This window comes from Phaethon aethereus (assembly GCF_964289735.1).
Source record: "Phaethon aethereus genome assembly, chromosome: 1".
NCBI classification, from domain to species: Eukaryota; Metazoa; Chordata; class Aves; order Phaethontiformes; family Phaethontidae; genus Phaethon; species Phaethon aethereus.
The window spans coordinates 102,940,730-102,959,291 of record NC_138575.1 but is presented as its reverse complement, the minus strand read 5'-3'; the positions used below and the strand labels follow the sequence as shown (position 1 = coordinate 102,959,291).

The following is an 18,562-nucleotide window of genomic DNA, read 5'->3' as shown; positions in this document are numbered from 1 at the left end:
CTACCTTGGTATTCAGATTTGCTTACAAGCAAGTGTTGTAGAAATCAAATTAACCTGAAAATAAGACTCTTCATTGAAAATACATATATTGTTCAGTGATTTGAAAAAGTAATAGGATTTAATTGAGAAGTACAATAAACCAACCATTAAGGACCTAAGTTCAAAGTCCCTTCCTCTAGAGGAAAAAGTGAATGAGGAACAGCAGTAAAGAAAGAATAGTGAACTAGGTAGATGTATTCCCAATTCAAGAATACATATGTTCTTCCTGGTAGTGGTGCATAAGATTAAGTTTGTTATTTTAATCTCTCTCTAATGATGGCTATTCCTGGTTAACAGAAATTGTAGCACTTCTGAGACATCACAATTTCAATGTCTGTAAAATGGGGCATAAGAGAGTATGGTGTTTATCTTTTTAAAGCTAGCTTAGGCATGTTTTAAAAGCAAGCACTTAATAACCATTTCACCCAGCCAGTACCTCCTCTTAAAAAAGAAGAAATATTTTGCCAAGATATGATTTTTATCTAATGTAGTACTTGAGTTCTGTTATGAACGATTTTGAATTTTGGAGGTGACTTCTAGTTCCAGCGAAAACTAGGTACCAAAACATACCTTTTGATGGAGGGAAAGCTGTACGAACATTGAATGAGGCACAGGTGTACCTGCAGGAGCTGGTACTGCTTGAAGGGTTTCCTGGCCTTTAAGGGAGTGTGGCAGGAATGCTCAGTGCCTGCTTCTCAGTCAGATGGTCGTGCTGTGGCAGTCTGTGATTGTGAGGGACCCGGTATGGGTATCAAGTGTTCTTTTTCAGTTCTGGAGAGTATATGGGACAAATAAAAGGCATTAAGAGGAAACACATGGAGAGAGGAGAAATTACTTTTCCAAATTTGTGCTACAGTGCCAGAGGCAACACTGGGCTCTGAAATGGTTCTGTCTTGAGCTCAACCAAAACAAGTTCAGAAATGTAGGATTTTCAGATGTGGAGAGGGTTCTGTTGCAGTTGTTCTTTCCCTGACTCTGTAGTTTCCTCGAAGGAAGGCAGGAAGATTAATTTTGCGTGAATTCGATAGGTTTCCTATTTGAAAATAGTGCAGCCTAACATAGGCCTACAGTCTAATGCTCTTACCTGGGGTTTCGTTCTGAGAGTTCTACTTTGCGAGTTCTACAAACACAGGACAAAATTATAGTGGTCCTTGACTTTAAGTCCTTTTAGGATTTAAGTAAAAAGATTAGGTTTATCAATATTTGTCTTTTCTGAAAGTTTTTTTTCTGGAGATTATTAGGTTCATTATTACCTGTTTTCATAAAACGGGGGCACTAAATTAAATGAAAGTTAGAGCTATTTGTTTAAACATCTAGTTCAGAAGAGACTACGTTGTTTTCAATATACTTTATTTTCCCCACTTCATGTGGATAGTATAGTAGTGTTTTTAAGCGCAGTGGTAGGTCAGCTTGTATATAGGGAATGAAGACATAAAGTTTCTGGGCTTTTGCCTTACTCAATATGCATTTATAGATTTCTTCATTCTCCTTCATTTCATCCTTTTTTGTCACCCTTCCAGCAGTTCCCTTTGTGCTTTATCCCTTAAGTATATATCAAATGGAATGGTACTGGACTTCAGTGTTACTTTTCAAAATGCAATATTAATAGCCAAATTGTAGTTTTCTCTAGTTTAAGAGGAGATGTAGAGTTGTAGATAATGCTTGGAAGATCAACTTCCAGTTCTTTGCTGAAATTATGAGACTATGTTTTACTTTCTGCTTGAGACCTAGACACGTTCTTCTTTATATTCCTATAGAAAAGGTCCTACTTCTCGAACTATGTTATACTTGCAGTCTTTCAGCCAAGTTAATCAAATAACCACAGGGTTATTTTCTGCCTTATAGCTATTAGTTTTAGAGGAAGCATTAGCCTATGAACCTGTGAAATGTTCATTTTTGCTGTTTCTGCACTGTTATTAAAGGTGATGGAAGAGATAGCAAATGTGATGCTTGTCTTAGCATTTGTAAAATGAGAACCATATGAATTGTTTCAAGATTTGTATTTATATTCTGGTTCTTTATTGTTTAGGTTTTTACCTGTTAATGCCCATTAGTAGAGTCTTAATCACTTCTTCAGTGTTATTGTTTTAAAAGAGTATGTAATTAGTATTTTTCTTCACAGGGAGAAGAGAATTTATCCAAAGATTAAAACTTGAAGCAACCTTGAATGTGCATGATGGATGTGTAAGTCACTTGTTGCTTTTTTGTTTGTTAAAAGATATTAAGTTGTGATTTTGTTGTCATGGTAATAGTTCTTTAACTTAAAAATGCAAATACCATATATTAAAGCTGAGCTGGAAGACTCCACTTGTTGAGACCTACATCTGAATTCTCTAGGTATTTGTTTCTTCTTAAACATCTGACAGTGTACCTTTGAAGCAAAACAAAATCCCATTCCTCTACCTTAATACTGCATCCGACTGCTGAATGAATTAATCTCCTATGTCAGGAAAACACATGCTTATGTTTTCAGTTAGAATTCATCTTAAATCTTTCAATGGAATCTTTAGTAGTTTTGTGCTGTGTTGATATACTTTGTTGACTTAAAGCTGTATTAGTGTTTTGAATGATTTATTCTCCAAGTCTAAAAAGCAGATGATCAAGTGCTACGTGCTTACTATGGAGACAATAAAAACAAAAATAAGCCTCCCCTGAAAGGCAATAACATAACTTGAAATATTTCTTATTTAAATACTTAATTTTTGAAAGTGGTCCAAATATTTTAAGTCAGTCTTTTATTTAAAAGACTTGACTTTAATTAGATACAGGGCAAAGAGATTGACATATTACCTTTGAAAAACAGAGGAGAAATTCATGATTGTTAAAGCATTGTTTGTGTTGTACAAGATATCTGAAAAGTGAAAGGCTTCTAGATGTGTTACAAAAAGTGGAAAACGTAAGTGTAAATTTTTTTTAACGTGTTTATTTCAAAAGTGGTTCAAATGTAAAGATTTTCTATATCTTGAGTTGCTTACACTTGTATCTTTAAATCAAGGAGTGTTATAATCATTAGCTGACATCTAGCCTTTTGGCTTGAGATCAGAAATATGATTTTGACTTGCATATATTTTTGAGAGACTAGAAGGGCTGGGAAAGGCAAGGATTAGAACTGCGGTATGTAAGTGCAGTACTGGCTGCCATTGCAAGTTTAATGTTCTGGTACAGATGGTGGTGACTTAAAAAAAACCAAATGCATTAATTTCCTTTTTTTTTTTCAGGAAATGTTGTAATAATAATGTAAGGTCTTTTCCAACCCAAACCATTCTATGATTTTCTGTGTAGAAAGTTATTTATCAGTTTTTGTATTCAAGATTGTAACAGTGATTTTTACTCTAGAATTTCTTTTCTAGTAGTTTTTCATCTTGTCAAATATACTTTAGAAGACATTTTTCAAGTTTCTTTTTCTGAAGTTGGTTGAGGTTTTTAAATTATTTTTTTCTTTGTTTTCTTGTAAAAATAGTCATTTTTACCTATAACAGAGGGGACAGGAAAATAGTATTTCTTCACTACTAAATGGAGTGCCTGATCTCTATTTTAGTTTACTACCTCTGTGTCATGTAACAGAAATTGCAAATTTAGTGTTGGCTATTTGCTGTTGCTTGGATCTACCTGGTGGATATGTATTTGAAAATTAATTTTGAATTAATTGTGTTAGCTTTTAAAGTATGCTTTAACATGTGGCCTAGCTTAATTGTTTGACTGTGTGGAAAATGTTTTAATTGTGAACTTACAGCATTATATGCAGATGTTTAAAATACTGCTACAATCTGAAAAATGTCCTTAGAAATTAAATTTGCTCAGAACTATCCACCCTTAGAGAATGGGGAATTAGGAGTTCTTACCTCATTTACTATTTGTTTTGCAGGGAATAGTCTTTTATGGCTAACAACTGTTGAGTATAATTTCTTGCCGCTTGCTTTAAAAAAAAAAAAAAATCTGTGAAATAGAAGTAAATGAAATTACAATGCCCCTACTGATTAAAATGCTTATATGATCAATGGTAAATTATCACATTAGACTTCCTCCCCCCCCCCAATTGCTGAATCAGCATGCATTTAAAATGTGAGGAATTAATGACGTAGTTGTCTTATTAAGGGTGTTTCTGGATTTGGTTTTTTTTGGAGGGTGGGGGTGTTTTTTGGTTTTTTGGTTGGGTTTTTTGCGTCTTTTTTTAGGTTAAGAACATTTGCATTCTCCTATGGAATAAGTTGTGACTTGTGTTTTCCATATGCCTGCTGTATAATTGGACACGATGGACAACATACTTAAGGCAAGAATTTTTTTTTTCTAATTGAGGATAAAAGTAAAGTCAAACTCCCTACCTACCATTTGATCTATGTTACACAAAAAAGAGATCCTGTGGGAAGTATGACTCTATGTATAATCACACTCAGGTACAGTATCTTTGAAGAAGGGAATAGTTCTGAATGAATTACTTCAAATATACATGCTCTTGTAGCAGTAATATTACCATAGCAGCTTTTTGTTTGTGATAAAGTATTTTCATCTCAGTTTAGGTACTGTTGTCTCTGAAATGGTGCAATTTTGCACTTTGTTTGAAGACAGAGTTTCTAGCAGTAGTATGTGAAGTAATTGAATTAGTCTACCGAATCATTGATGTCTGCTTGAAATCTTAATATCCTTCCAGAGTGTGATTCGCCTCTTTCAACAAGATTTACATTGTCCAGTTCAGTGAGGTTGTATGTATTCCATGAGTTGCCATTTTCCGTGTTAACTCTAAAGGGAGCTTAAGGTGATGAGAAAATGTATAGAGTTAAGCAAGATGCTGTCGTGGTTTAACCTCAGCCAGCAACGGAGCCCAATGCAGTCACTCGCTCGTTCCCCCTCCGGTGGGATGGAGGAGAGAATTGGAAGAGTAAAAGTGAGAAGACTCATGGGTTGAGATAAAGAGAGTTTAATAAGTAAAGAAAAAGCCAGGCAAGCAAAGCAAAACAAAGAATTCATTCACTACTCCCCACGGGCAGGCAGGTGTTCAGCCATCTCCAGGAAAGCAGGGCTCCATCACACGTAATGGTTTCTTGGGAAGACAGATGCCATCACTCCAAATGTCCCCCCCACCCCTTCCTTCTTCTTCGCCTCAGCTTTATATACTGAGGATGACATTGTATGGTATGGAATATCCCTTTGGCCAGCCTGGGTCAGCTGTCCCGGCTGTGTCCCCTCCCAGCTCCCCGTGCACCCCCAGCCTGCTCGCTGGCAGGCCAGCATGAGAAGCTGGACTGTCCTTGACTGCTTAGCCACAACCCAAAACATCAGCACTCTTTCATCCCAAATCCAAAACACAGCCTCACACTAGCTTCTAAGAAGAAAATTAGCTCTGTCCCAGCTGAAACCAGGACAGCTACTATCTGTATGAAGTGACTAAATCCAAAAGAGAAATGTTGAAAGGGAATAAATTTGGACCAGCAGTGCTGAAGTGTGAAGAAAGTAGAGGAGAAAGCAACTTTAAACCATATTGAATTGGAGTAAAAATATAACTTATTTTCTTCCAGTTCTGGTCCTGTGGAAGCTAAGGAATGTAGAACTGCAGCATGCATAGGTAGATGGAGCCTTTAACATGAGCAAATACTATGTTTTTAAAATAAAGGAAAGAGGATTACCTGGAGGAATAATTTCTCATTTCTATGTATAGACATTCAGTTCAGTAACAAACAAGCATCCTGCGTGGCATATCTCTTTCAGAGATGGCACATGTGAGCAAGTCATTTTTAGATGTATTCCTCACAGCTGTGCTTAAATTAGTGTAGGAAGTTTGTTTGCATATTGTTAGAACATGCTGTTTTTACCTTTTCCTCCATAGATGAAAAGTGGTGCCTTTTTCACCCCTTTCCTTCCTTGGGAGATTTTTCTGATATTCTGGATATCTAGAGTAATTTTTATTTCCTTTCCTCCATTTCTTGTATTATGTTAATCTATCCTGTTCACAAAAGAATTAATTCTACTGTTAACACTGCATAAAAGTGAGGAATTTGCTCTTTCAGTTTTTTAAAGGATTGGCTGTACTGCCTCCTGCATTGTCTTTGACGGAAACACAGAGATAGTAAATTTATTTTTGACTATTTGACTAATGAATCAGAAGTGCCTGCTGCTTCCTTTAGGACTAGTTGAGAGGCAAATAAAATTAGATACTGTTGATAATGTGGAATACTTAATAGAAAAAAGCTAAGTACACACCCTTTGACTTTTCTCATCTGGTTGGTAATTAATATCTGTTCTTTGTGTTCGATTATATCCTCTCTTTTGGCTCTAACATTTTTCCAAGAATTTCAAACCCTTAGTGTAGTAACTGTTACATTATGCTTTTAGTTGCGTGTTGAGTGGCTGTGAAGGTAGTAGATACATAGCTTTTCTACATGGTTTTGAAATACAAAGCAATTTTCTAGTTAGTCCTCATTTTACAGTATATTTTAATAGTGGGTTTGCTACGATGGAATGAGACATGAGAACTTTTTTTAATATGCCTCTTATCAAGCATCTATTTTTAGTGATCCATATGCATATTTATTGGGGTTATTCACTATTGGTCAATAGGTTGACCTGAACACAGAAATGTAGTGTATTGACTGATCACTTACTGGATAGTTGGTGTTTGGGGTGGGGAGGGGGGAGTGGAAATCAAGCTTATTCCACTGAAAGACTTTGTTGTTTTTTTACTTATTTTTTTCACTATAATGTTGAGAAGGTGATCTGGTACAGAATAAAAAGCCCGTCTAGTTACAGACCTCTAGCACACATTTGGTTATGTCATCTTACTTCAGGATTTTTTGTGAACCAACTTTGGCCTGGGTATGTTGTATTGAAATTGTTCAACCCTGAGGCAATCAGTGCAATAAAATCAGAATTTAGAAGGAGAATGATTCATGTCTTGTGTAGGCTTGCGACGCTGCAATTTAATCATGTCTCCCCTTTGCATCTTCGACGCTTTCTCTGCAAGAGAGAAAAACAAAGTTCTTCAGATTTTGTTTTTGGACACCCACTCCCCCTCCCCCCCAATTTGTTTAATTTTTGTGCTAGCTCTTCTTTCTCACATCATGGTTTTTTTATTTTTTGGCAGCTTTGTTTTTTCATTGTTTTGTTCTTGTTTCTATTCTTGTATCCTTGTATTAGCATTTTGGTTTCTTTAGGGCAATGATAGCATTTTTTTGCCTGAAATGAAATTTAGATGAAAATGAACATTCTTGGGTTTTGTATTTGCCCTAGCTGTAGTACTGTGCTATGTTTGACAACATTTTTAAATTACAGTCATTGTCGGGACAGGTTACTTCAATGATAGTTGGATCTGGAGGCTAGTTGAAGGCATGTTTCTTGGTGATTAACAGCCAGAGTTACAAAATCATAAGAGTAGCTGTGCAAGGTCATACCAATGCTCAGTCAAGCCTGAGAGTGGCCAGCACCGATTTTTGAGGAAAGTTGAGACAGGGCAAGCAGACAGTACTTGAAGGGTATTCTAGGGAACACATCACACTTAAATGGACAGATGGAGGTGAAAATTGCATCTTTGTTTTTGATCATTTTTCTTGGGTGAATACGTGTATTCTTCCACTTTTGGTGTTTAGGACACTCCATAGCAGTGAATTCCAGTTTTAATAAAATGCCATATGTGTCATGAGATGGTTTCATTGAAGGCCTTCCATCTCCTGTACTGTAAAGATCACAGAAAATTCTTTCTTCTTCCATGCCATTCATGATTCTATAAGCTTCTCTCATAACCCCTCCCCAGAGTAGTACAAATTAATTGCTTCTTGCAATACAAAGTGCTAGATACCTGTGATCACCCTAGTCACTCTTTTTCATAATTTCTCTTTTCAAATGGACAGTCATAGAAATGGAGAATACGGGAGTGTGATATGAACCAAAACTGCATAGTGTGGAAGACAGATTTGCCATGCACTGACAGAATGATGTTTGCTTTTCTGTGCATTTCCTAATGATTCCTAACATTGTTTGACTGCTGCTGAGCATTGAGCTAACTCTTGCCATAGGCATGTCTGTTGTAACACAAAGATCTCTTTTCTTAATTTTTGTTTTGAGTGGCAAAAGTTCATTTAAAGCTCCTCAATGAATATGTCAAGTTGTTGCCCATATGATCCTTCTGAAACAGCTAATTCTGATTTTGCAGCTTTGCCTAATTAAGGACACCAATTAAGCTTGTGTTAAAGTAGTAACTAAAAATGGGTATGTTTTTATTTTAAACAAAAAGATTTTTAGGGTCTTTTGGGCTCAGAATGACACATGTGAATTAAAAATAGGCACAAGAAAAGGATTTGGAATGAAGTGGGGTTTTTTTACTAATTATATAGTAAGAAGCTCTGATACCTCACACTAAGGCAGTTATTCTGCCAACAGAATATAGCCAGCAGAAGATGTTGATGGCTCCAGTTTGATGCTTAAAGCTATTTTAGAGGCTACTTGAAATAATAATGGTCATGAGTGCAGTCTTTGGTGCTTGGGCATGAGCTGCTGCCTGAAGACAGATTATTCTAAAGATACTTTCTGAGCTTCCTGGATTTTGAGTGCTTTTACAGCTTTCTTACATTGACGCATTATTAAACAGTCTTGTGAAAAGGAGAATTGATAAGGAAATATATTGTAAAGTTCTGCTGATACAATTCTGTACCTCGCTGTAGGATTCTTCTTTCCCAGCATGCTCACACTTCTCAAAAGGGATGGATTCCGCAGTGCTTTTGACATGATCCCTGAGAAGGTGTGGTCACTGAAAAGTATACAAAGCAATGGATTCTCAGAATTTGGATATGGTGAAGATACAATAATGAGAGCATTGTGATGCCCTCCAGTTCAAATTTGGAGAACTCTGTGGAGTAGATTTGGTACATTAAAGCATCTGAACATGTAAAATTGTGGCTACTGAGGCCTTTGTGGGAAGGCTTAATTTACCTGATGGACTTGTTAGGAGGACGGGGAGTAGTTGAGGTGCCATAGGTGAAGCAGGTGATCCCCTTATCAATTTGTTTTAAAAACACTTTTTTTGTGCTAGCTGCTTAGACTTTACGTCATTTCCATTGAATTTGTTAACTCCTATTTTGGTAGCGTTGGATGAGTATTGATGTTTTAATATTGTGAAAATTGAATTAATGTAAGTCTAAACTAATTTTTGTTAATTCATGCAGGTGAATACAATTTGCTGGAATGATACAGGAGAATATATTTTATCTGGTTCAGATGACACCAATCTGGTGATTAGTAATCCTTACAGCAGAAAGGTAAGTTTGTTTCTGGATACTCAGAAGTTTTCAATTAAGATTTAAGTTATTATCTCAGGTTACTAAGATATTTTTTCAAGTTACTATTTTTCAGGTACTAATTATTATCTGACAAAGATAATACCAGGAACTTTATAGTGTTTATAAATGGGAATAAAACTTCACACTACTTTAAAACCCAAGTATTCTAATCCCTTGTGACATATAGGTATTATCCCATTTTACGGTAAGTGGTCTGGCACAAAAGGAACATGGTCTCACAATAGATTAGTGTCAGAATTAGCAATAGGATTCAGTAATTCCTGTGAAATTTTATCGTCAGATAAATTGTTTTCTGTTTCATTTTACTTTTAAAATATTAGGTTTTTCTGTATGTAATACACTGAGTTGCTTTCTGTGTAATTTTGTTAAAGTGTCAATCTTGATTAAAATACTTTTACCATTTGAAATTAGATTGCCTTGTGTGTGCATGTATGTGGATGGAGAAGAATTTATACGGAAATAGAGGAAGCAGATTTGTGAAGGGGAAAGTGCTGTAAAGGTCTCTGCTTTTCCACTTCTGCACTCACACGGGTTATGATGCAGGCAAATGGCTTCCAGTAATGTCAGCTAGCATCCATCATGCAGTAGCAGTGTTCTGCTCTTTGCTCTTTAAGGAGCTGCTGATGGTTTGATAGAACAGATGCTCTGAATGTGGTGTTCAGTGCTACGAACCCTGTGCAGTAGTGCTCAAGTGAAGTCCTCCCACGCTTTCTCAGAGGTTGAGAACTAAACCCTGAAGAGGTGCTGAAAAATTAAATGTGATGGGGGAACCAAGATGCATGGTTGGTGTACTGGAAGAGAGTTTGAAGAGAAGGCTATGGCGGCAGCAATATTTTGCCTTCCTGAAGAGCTCTGCTGGGAAAATAATAGTGATCTGGCAATTTGCCTGTGCCTATAGGTAAGGCCCTTTTCCTCACTTCCCCAAATGAGCCATAGCTTCCAAATGTCAGTCTCTTCCTTTCAACTATTGGTATCAGTCTGACAAAGTTCAGATCAGTGTTGTTAGACCAGGGTTTCTCTTGGGTTGGGAGCTCAGCTGAAGAAGAGGAGGTATCTCAGGCAGCTGTGAAATGGATGAAGGATATATTCCAAAGTGAGTGTTTTTGGAGAGGTTTGCAAAGTAAAAAATTTTTCATGCAAGTAAAGGGTGTTCAATATTATTTATTGTGCAGAGTTTATTTTAATATATCACTCTGGGATAGTTGCTATTTCATTTTATTATATAATTATTCTATTAAAATACTATAGTATTTTAATAGAGGCAGCAATTTAAACTTTATGCTTTCATGAGGTGATTTTGGATATTTTTCCCCATTGTGCACATAAGCCAAATGAGAAATTCATGAGATGTTTTGTTTTCTTATTTTTAACAGTCAGCTGTTAAAAAACAGTTTTGGGGTTTTTTTTTAATGAAACAGCAGAGCAGATGATTTCCCGCCCCACTCTTCCCCCCTAATTTAATTATAACACAGCAGGTACTAGAAAGAAGACTTAATAATCACTGTTGTTCCTGAAATGTACTAGAGATACGATTTTTAATGACTGTTAGAATTGTATTAGCTTATTTTCTCTGGTGTGAGTAACAGGATCGATACAGGAAAAGGGAGCAAATTGGTATTGGTACCAGAACTCTACTGTAATTCTGTCATCTTGGCAGATACCCTTATCACCGTATTTTCTCTTATGAGCTGGCCAGAGTACAAAAAGAGACTTCAGCCATCAATATAGTCTGCTGTGTTAGTAATATCTAATTTAATAAGGAAGCATTTAATTTTGTTTAACTTTTATTTACATGAGCTTTTTGTAAGTCACTCCAGTTTGTGTTATGTATGGCCAGGTGCAAATATTAATTGTTACTATGTAATGTGTCTCAGAAGGAGAAATTTTTCTAAATATGTTTCTCGAGTTTGAATAGGTTATATGTTTATCGTATTTGTGCATCTGAGGAGAAATGTGTTACTGTGATTTCTAATAGTAATTGCAAGCCTAAATCAAAAGGATGAGCATTTTATTGTACTTGGGGATGGCTGAGAAGAATTATTCTTGTTGATCTTTTCTTCCTAATTCTATTTGTTTTCGACATCACATTACTGGGGGTGGGGAGAGCTTGGCTGGAGCTAAAGGTCTACCTGCTACAAGTATGGTACAAAAAGATGGGGATTCATGTATTTACATCAGGTTGAGCACTCAGATTTCAAAGCCTTTAAATGGAGCCTGAGACTTCTCTCCGCTAATACCACTGCGAAGACAGGATTCTTATGAGTAGTTACACTTAGAATTTTTGAATCTTTAGCCTGGTTTGCCTTCTGAGTGTTCTGCTCGTGAGAAAGTGCTGGGGAGGCTTTGGAGGGTGCTTAGTGGGGCTGAAGGTTTACAGCTTTTCACTTCAGGATGGGATTCCATTGGTTTGCTTTCCTTTACTTCTAAAGGGGGTTTGATCTCTTCAAAGGAAGTGCTCTTGAAAAGGCTGGATTGTAAATGATTCTGTGCTGAGTATCTTGAATGGGAACCCTAAATTAATTACATCCTGAAAAGCTTAGTAACCCACTGGTATTTGACTTGCATTTGTTTCAACAGGCTTCTTTTCAAAAAGTAAGCCAGAGTGGAAATAAACTGCTTTTTTAAACTGGTTTTAGTTTTTAATCTGACTTTAAAAATGCTAGTTTGTTCATTATGGTGACTTTTTATTGTAAAGAGTTTCCATTTGGATAAAGAGCTTAAACATTTCAGGTTTAAAGACAACAGAGTAGCTGCCAGCAATTCTAACTTCTTGGAGGAAAGTACTTATTGTTAGGGATGGAGTTGTATGCAAGCTTCTGGGATCACTACATGAATTAGTAATCCTGTCCCAAAGGTTTAATCTGCACTTTTAAGAGATGCAACTTGAATTCTTGAATTTGTTGCCTCTTCAATTGATTTCCTGTGTAATGTGTTACTTAAGCAACTGCAAAAGTTATAAAGATGTCTGAATTACTACAGCTAGTCAAGTACTTTGAAGAACATCTGAAATTCTTTGGCCACCCCCCTCCCCCTCCTTTCTCCACCATTAAGTATTTGTAGCCTGTTACATGTTGGTAGTAAAATGCTCCAGTGGAGTAAGGTGGTGGTATTGTTTTACTCTGTGTAGCTAACGATACGGTTTTGGGGTTGGTTGCGTGTGTTATATTTTCTCATCTTCTTGCTGCCTTGGCACCAGCAACTTTTTATGCCTGTTTCTCACGTCTCTAAGGCAGTATAATAACCAGAGTAGAAAAGGATGTACAGTGCAAGTCAAGAAGGGCATGTAAAATCTTCTCCATATAATAAATGCTGTAGTATTTTAATACTTTTTATTGTAACACTGTGCAACATGGTCAGGAAATTGAGGGGCAGGCAAGACAAGGTTAGCTCTGCCTGTGAGAAAACTCTTTCATTTACTGAAAATGTGTATCTGTATGTATTTCTCAATGCTGTTTCAGTTTATAGTGGAGGAGAGAAGAAGGGAGGGAAAGTAAAAACTTGAGCTTTTCCAAGTTTCAGGGCAATCATCAAAGGTAGATCTCCACATCTAAACTGAGATCTGCAGGTGGGGAAAACTGAAGCAGAAGGTTAGTATAAGTTAGCTATTGACTGCGTGAAAAGCAAGGGTATTAGGTTGGTGTTTGTGGGAAAAAAAAAAAAGGGGGACAAGTAAGAAGCACGTGGAAGTTGGTGAGAGAAGGACCCTGTACAGCAGAGCAAAGAGAGAAAGGTCTGCCTGCTTATATTCAGTAATAGGGAGGAAGTGGTGGAGAACTGACTAGAGAATCTAAGGTGGTAGAGAAGCCCCTAGTTGTTTTTATTTTTTAATATCTATAAATATAGATATTAAAATATATTTTTTTAATTAGGTAGATCAAAAAGGATTTTTTGTCAGGACTAAAAAGTATTTCTTTAACAGCAGTAATGTAACATCAGAAGTGGGATTGACAGATGATGTATTTAACTGTCATCTGAACTAGGGTACCTTATGGACTTCTTGTTCTGAGTTGCTCCTTTGATACCAAGTTCCTGATTTCTTTTGAGTACTTTTTTCTGAAAACATTCGAAACCTAGACAGAGATCTGAACAAATCTAGATGAAGAGGCAGATTTATTGAAATAAAATGCATTGATTATATCTCCTGGTTTTGATATTATCTTTTAAAATACTAAGCTTTGTGTATCTTTCAGAATATGCAAATACACTGTTAATCTTTTTTTGTGTGAATTGTTTAAAAGATGTGAAATAGCACTTGTGAAATATCAAGCATGAGCTATCATGACAGAGCAACTTCATTTGCATTTTTTTTTTTATTAAGTTAATTGAGTGGAAATTGGGAAGTAATTTTCATACTGTAAACAGCTTGGTAAGTATCTTTTTCCTGTTAGTGGTGAAAATGCAGTTTGGTTTAAATGCTGCAGATTGGAGAAACAAGGTAAGGATAGAATGTTCACTAGTGCACAGGAAAGCATATGGAGGGTTTTTTCAGTTTTGATAGACTAATAAAAAGTATGTTAGGAAATACAGAGAGTCATCACAAAGTTTTTTGAAAACCAACTGTGATGGTGAAGTAAATTATATGCTTCTCTGCTGTACTCTAGATGAATAACATTCATTGAGTGTAAGTCAAGTCTTAGTTTATTGCCCTGTAATCATGTTCTTAATTGTTTGTTTATTTTTGACTGGTTTCTGACATCCTTTCTTACAAACTTCAGTTCTCCTTTTTCAAGTGAGTTTATTTTAAGAGTAGCATCAATTTTTAAAGCCTATGAAGTTAGCTTGGGTTACAATGCCTTATTCTTCTTGACCCACAATATTCCAGATCATTTAAATCTCTCCTCACTGACATGCCGGCTGGCTGTACTGTCACCCTGGACTAATGTTTTACTTTGAGAAACATGATGTGATATGTAACTAGCATTTTAAAAACAAAAGGTGTCAGTTGCATCCCAGTCCTTTCATTTTGCATACTACTTTGTGCAGGTGCACAAGTGAATGTCTCTTGTGAAACCACTTTGGTTTTGGAAGAAATTTGGTGTAAAGACAGCTTCTCTGTTCTGCAGTATTAAACTGTAGGTTACTGTCAGCCTGGACATAACTGATGTTTATAGTACCAGAGTCTGTGTTATTTTCCCCATTATTTGCTTTGAAAATATTAACCTGACACAGCCTTCCTTTTTCTTTCTTCCTTAGGTTTTAACAACCATTCGCTCAGGACACAGGGCCAATATTTTTAGTGCAAAATTCTTACCATGCACCAATGACAAACAGATTGTATCTTGTTCCGGAGATGGAGTCATTTTTTACACTAATGTTGAACAAGATGTGGAGACCAACAGACAATGCCAGTATACATGCCACTATGGAACTACCTATGAGGTACCTCACAAAAGTACATGATAATTTTAAGATTGGTAGAATACATATTTTCTTGTAGATTTCAACCAGACTGCTGAAAGCCTTATTTCCATGAGAAATAAAGAACCTTCCTTCTAGCTTTTTTGAGTTTGTTTTTTTTTCTTTAGAGTAGGCTTTAAAAGAGAAATCCGTTGTCTAAATTAAACGGAGGACTTTCCAAAAGGTAGTGTCATTAAGACTGCTTTCTTTACAAATGTAATGGCTGAATACACCTTCACTGAAAGAATCCTCTGCAGAGCAAAACTAATTTAAATTGTGCTGTGAATGTGTTTCTGAAGCATGTTGGGGGGTGGAGGCAGTGGCTATGTTTTGCGTTTTCATTTTTTGCGGTTTTATTCTACCATCCCTCCTTCCTCCCACCTTTTTTCAGCAGTTTAATGCCTTTTTCACGATTTAAATCCTTTTCAGCATGTGTGAATTACTTAATCTGAAAAATGTGTTTAAAGTTTAGGTAACTTCTATATTTTGTATTCTAGATAACTCTTTATCTGTAAATTTAGAGCCAGGGTTTTCAGTCTTCTCTTGGATGTTTTGTTCATATAAATAGGCAAGTGAAGAAGCAATGTGTTTCTTAAGTTAGAAAGATAATCAGATTTATTGATTTTTATTTTTATATTTTTAACTTTAATGACAGCAAAATCTGCTGCTTGCAAAATTTACTGTGCCTAAGATAGAAAAAATACTGCTATTTTCTTCTTAGGTTATAAGTGTCCCAGGTTTTTTATTACTTTTTTTTAACGCTATCGCAGTACACACACAAGGGGAAAAAAATCCCAAGTCCATTACTTCTTTAACTATTTAGCTCAGATTTTGTAGCAAGCTTTTAAATCTCTTTCTTTGTATGTTAAGTGAACAAAATATTTAAAAATCTGTGTTAAAAAAATCGGGGTGTGTGAAAAGGTTGTGTGAGAGAAGAAAATGGCTGAAGTACTGCCGAAATTAATTTTTGCTCATGTAGTAAAAGTATCCTGGCGGTTATAATTATACGTATTGTATTAAAGATTTTGCCAAAAATACTTCCTGTCTGCAGGGTAACTTTGTAGGTCAGTCAAGCAAACCCTGTGGTATTCACTCTGTTTCTGGGATTTGTGGTTTTGAGTTTGTTTTTGTTTTGCCTGGGTTTAATACAAGACTGTATCTTCAGTTTTGCAAAACATGATTCTGGATCCCAGACTCGCATCATCTGCTTTTATTTTTGAGATTTGATTTGATTGAGAAACTACAGTTTCCTTTGACTGGCATCAGTCCTTATGGCCCCCAGTCAGAAACTTAAACTGCTTCAGTTCTCACTGAAGTTTACTATATATAGGAGTCTGTATGCTAGTCTGTGGATTCTGCAAGTTGATTGGATGTGCTCTATATCTCACATAAAACCTGCCTTTTCATAAGAACATCTGGAGACCGAGATGCTATTTCTTAAAGTGGAAATGTCCTCATTGAGGAGAGGGTCTGTCAGGACGTTGCATTGGACTTCCTGGGGAAATAAGAGCCTCCTCTTGCTGGCTGGCTGCAGGCTTGAGGAGCAGCCTGTTACTGGCTCAACAGGTACCTCTGTTTCATGGGTAGCTAGCTGTGAGTATTATAGAAAACATTTCTGAGCTTGAGAATAGGAGAATTGTTATGGATGCTATGCTGAGGAGACATTGAAGGTAGTGGTAGAAGTATCATTACAGCAGTGAGTTTGGGTGTGTGAAGTTTGGCGTCAGGGGCTAGGCTGCTCAGAGTACTGCAAATTAAAGATTTGGTGTCAGCATAAAAGTCACCCTAAGCAGTCACTGTGGTGGTCCTAAGTTTTGATCTCCTTGAGCTTGGGTTGACCCACAATTTTGTTGATTACATGAAGTGACTGACACCAGGCGGTGCTGCAAACCAATGATCGAACTGGGAAAATTCAATGAACGCATTTGCCAGTTGTGCTTGTGGGTCAAGAGTAGTAATGGAGGCTAGAACATAACACCTCTAACCTATAACATGAGATGCTGGTTGTCTTTTTGCAAGGTGTTTGTCATCAGTAATGATGGTATGCACATTGCAAGCTACTAAACCAGATGATAAATATAAATTTGATAGGTACAACAAAATAAGCTTGTCAAAACAGACAGTAAGAGTGAAAAATATTTTAGAAGAAATATGGAGAGCCCAACAGTCTAGAAAATCAAGATACAAGTTTTATTGTTGTCCATATAGAAAGACTATAACTGAACAGTAACTAGTTGAATGGAATATAGTAAATTTCTTCAAAATAATTAGTTGAAGAAAGTAGGGACATTTGACTGCTATATTGCACAATCAAATGGTGGTATTGGGGATTTGTTTATTCAGCAAATAATGTTAACAAGAGGGCATTATTGTTGTTTTGGATGACAGTAGTGTGATACTGTTTCAGTGGTTTATACTGTTTTTAAACACAGTTAATGGAAGGAATCTCAAAATGTCTGTATGACATTGACTATTTTAACTGACTCTTTTTGAAGTTTTTTTTTGTTAGCCTGTTTTGCACTGAGGTTTAACATATCTAAATTTGAGCTCTGTTCAAAAAGTCTTCAAAAAGATAGGTTTATAAAACATTTTGGGAGGTACTTTTTATAAAAAAGGCTATAAATTCTGTCACTGTGTCTTATACCTGTTATTTGAACATTAAATGCATGTATTGTTGTGGCAGAGTAGACCTTTCTTTGAACCTTGGCATATGAAACTATAATGGAGTAAATAGCGGGGGTTTTTAAGCAAATGGCTGAGCTACAGTTTCAGACATAACACAACTTTGTCACTGAGAGGTTTCTGGAGTGGGAAAATAATTTCAAAATATTGTGACGTTACTGCCCAGTTGTATGTAACCACATCATCATATTAAATATAGAGCTTTGACTCATTGGATTCTCTAAATAACAAACGCTAACATCATCTGCCCTTGAGGTACTAATTCTAAATTTGAATGTGGTTTGTATTTACACTGTGCTTTAAACTCGGGGTTTGTGATGGTTCAAGACGTTACAAAAACACCCATTGAAACAGAGGAGTGTAGAAGTTTGTGTAGATTGTTATGAACTGTGAGATAAATAGAATATTGTTTTTAATTCAGGGGGAGAATAGAATAAGTAGAGAGGGAGAGAGAAGTTCTTAAAACATGTTTCTGGAGAATTTGTTGTTTATACAAGGCCATTACAAATTTATTTTTACTTAGCCAAATGCTTTTCTTTAATGCCCTTCATGTTAACTGCATTTCAGAAAGAGAATGTACTGTTATGGACAACTCTTACCTTCATATTTTCAATACAGTAAAATGGTCATATAGGTATATATATTTAAAGTTAAATAGAACACATTTTTTTTTAGGTGCTAAAAAAGGATTTTAGATTTTTTTATATATATATAATGTGTACTTGTTGAACTTAGAGTAATAATGATTCTTAATTATTGGAGTCTGCACTTCTCAATTTCTCTATTTTACTGCTTGTAAAGTACTTAGTATGTTTTTAAACACCATGCATAAAAATTGGCATGTGCAAGTGGAGTTATGTACTGCACTATTACATGTATATTGTGAAATAGTATCAGTGTGAACAAAAATAAAATACAGATACTAGAAATAAGAGCTGTAATGATTTAGTAGATTGAAGAACAATTGCTGGCTTTTATAACTACACTAAAATTAATTTGAGTGAATGAGTAGTGAAAAACACTCTTTTCAATGTCACACTAATATATTCAGGAATAATAGACATGGCTCAGAAGTTTGTTTCATTGTTATTAAAACCTTGGCTTTGTTCTGTCTGTTAAACATCTTGTTTGTCAGCAGTAAGATTTGACACAGCACATAT

General features: G+C 35.9%; 1 protein-coding gene across 1 annotated transcript in view; it reads left to right on the top strand.

Annotated features, from left to right (window-relative positions):
• Positions 1 to 18,562, top strand: part of DCAF6 (DDB1 and CUL4 associated factor 6) — a gene marked incomplete at its 5' end in the record, with an annotated part of 92,062 nt that overhangs the window by 14,100 nt on the left and 59,400 nt on the right. The window contains 3 exons of the mRNA XM_082014402.1: positions 2,162 to 2,223; positions 9,189 to 9,281; positions 14,517 to 14,702. Of these exons, the coding sequence (XP_081870528.1) occupies positions 2,162 to 2,223; positions 9,189 to 9,281; positions 14,517 to 14,702 (341 nt within the window). The remainder of the gene's footprint in view (positions 1 to 2,161; positions 2,224 to 9,188; positions 9,282 to 14,516; positions 14,703 to 18,562) is intronic.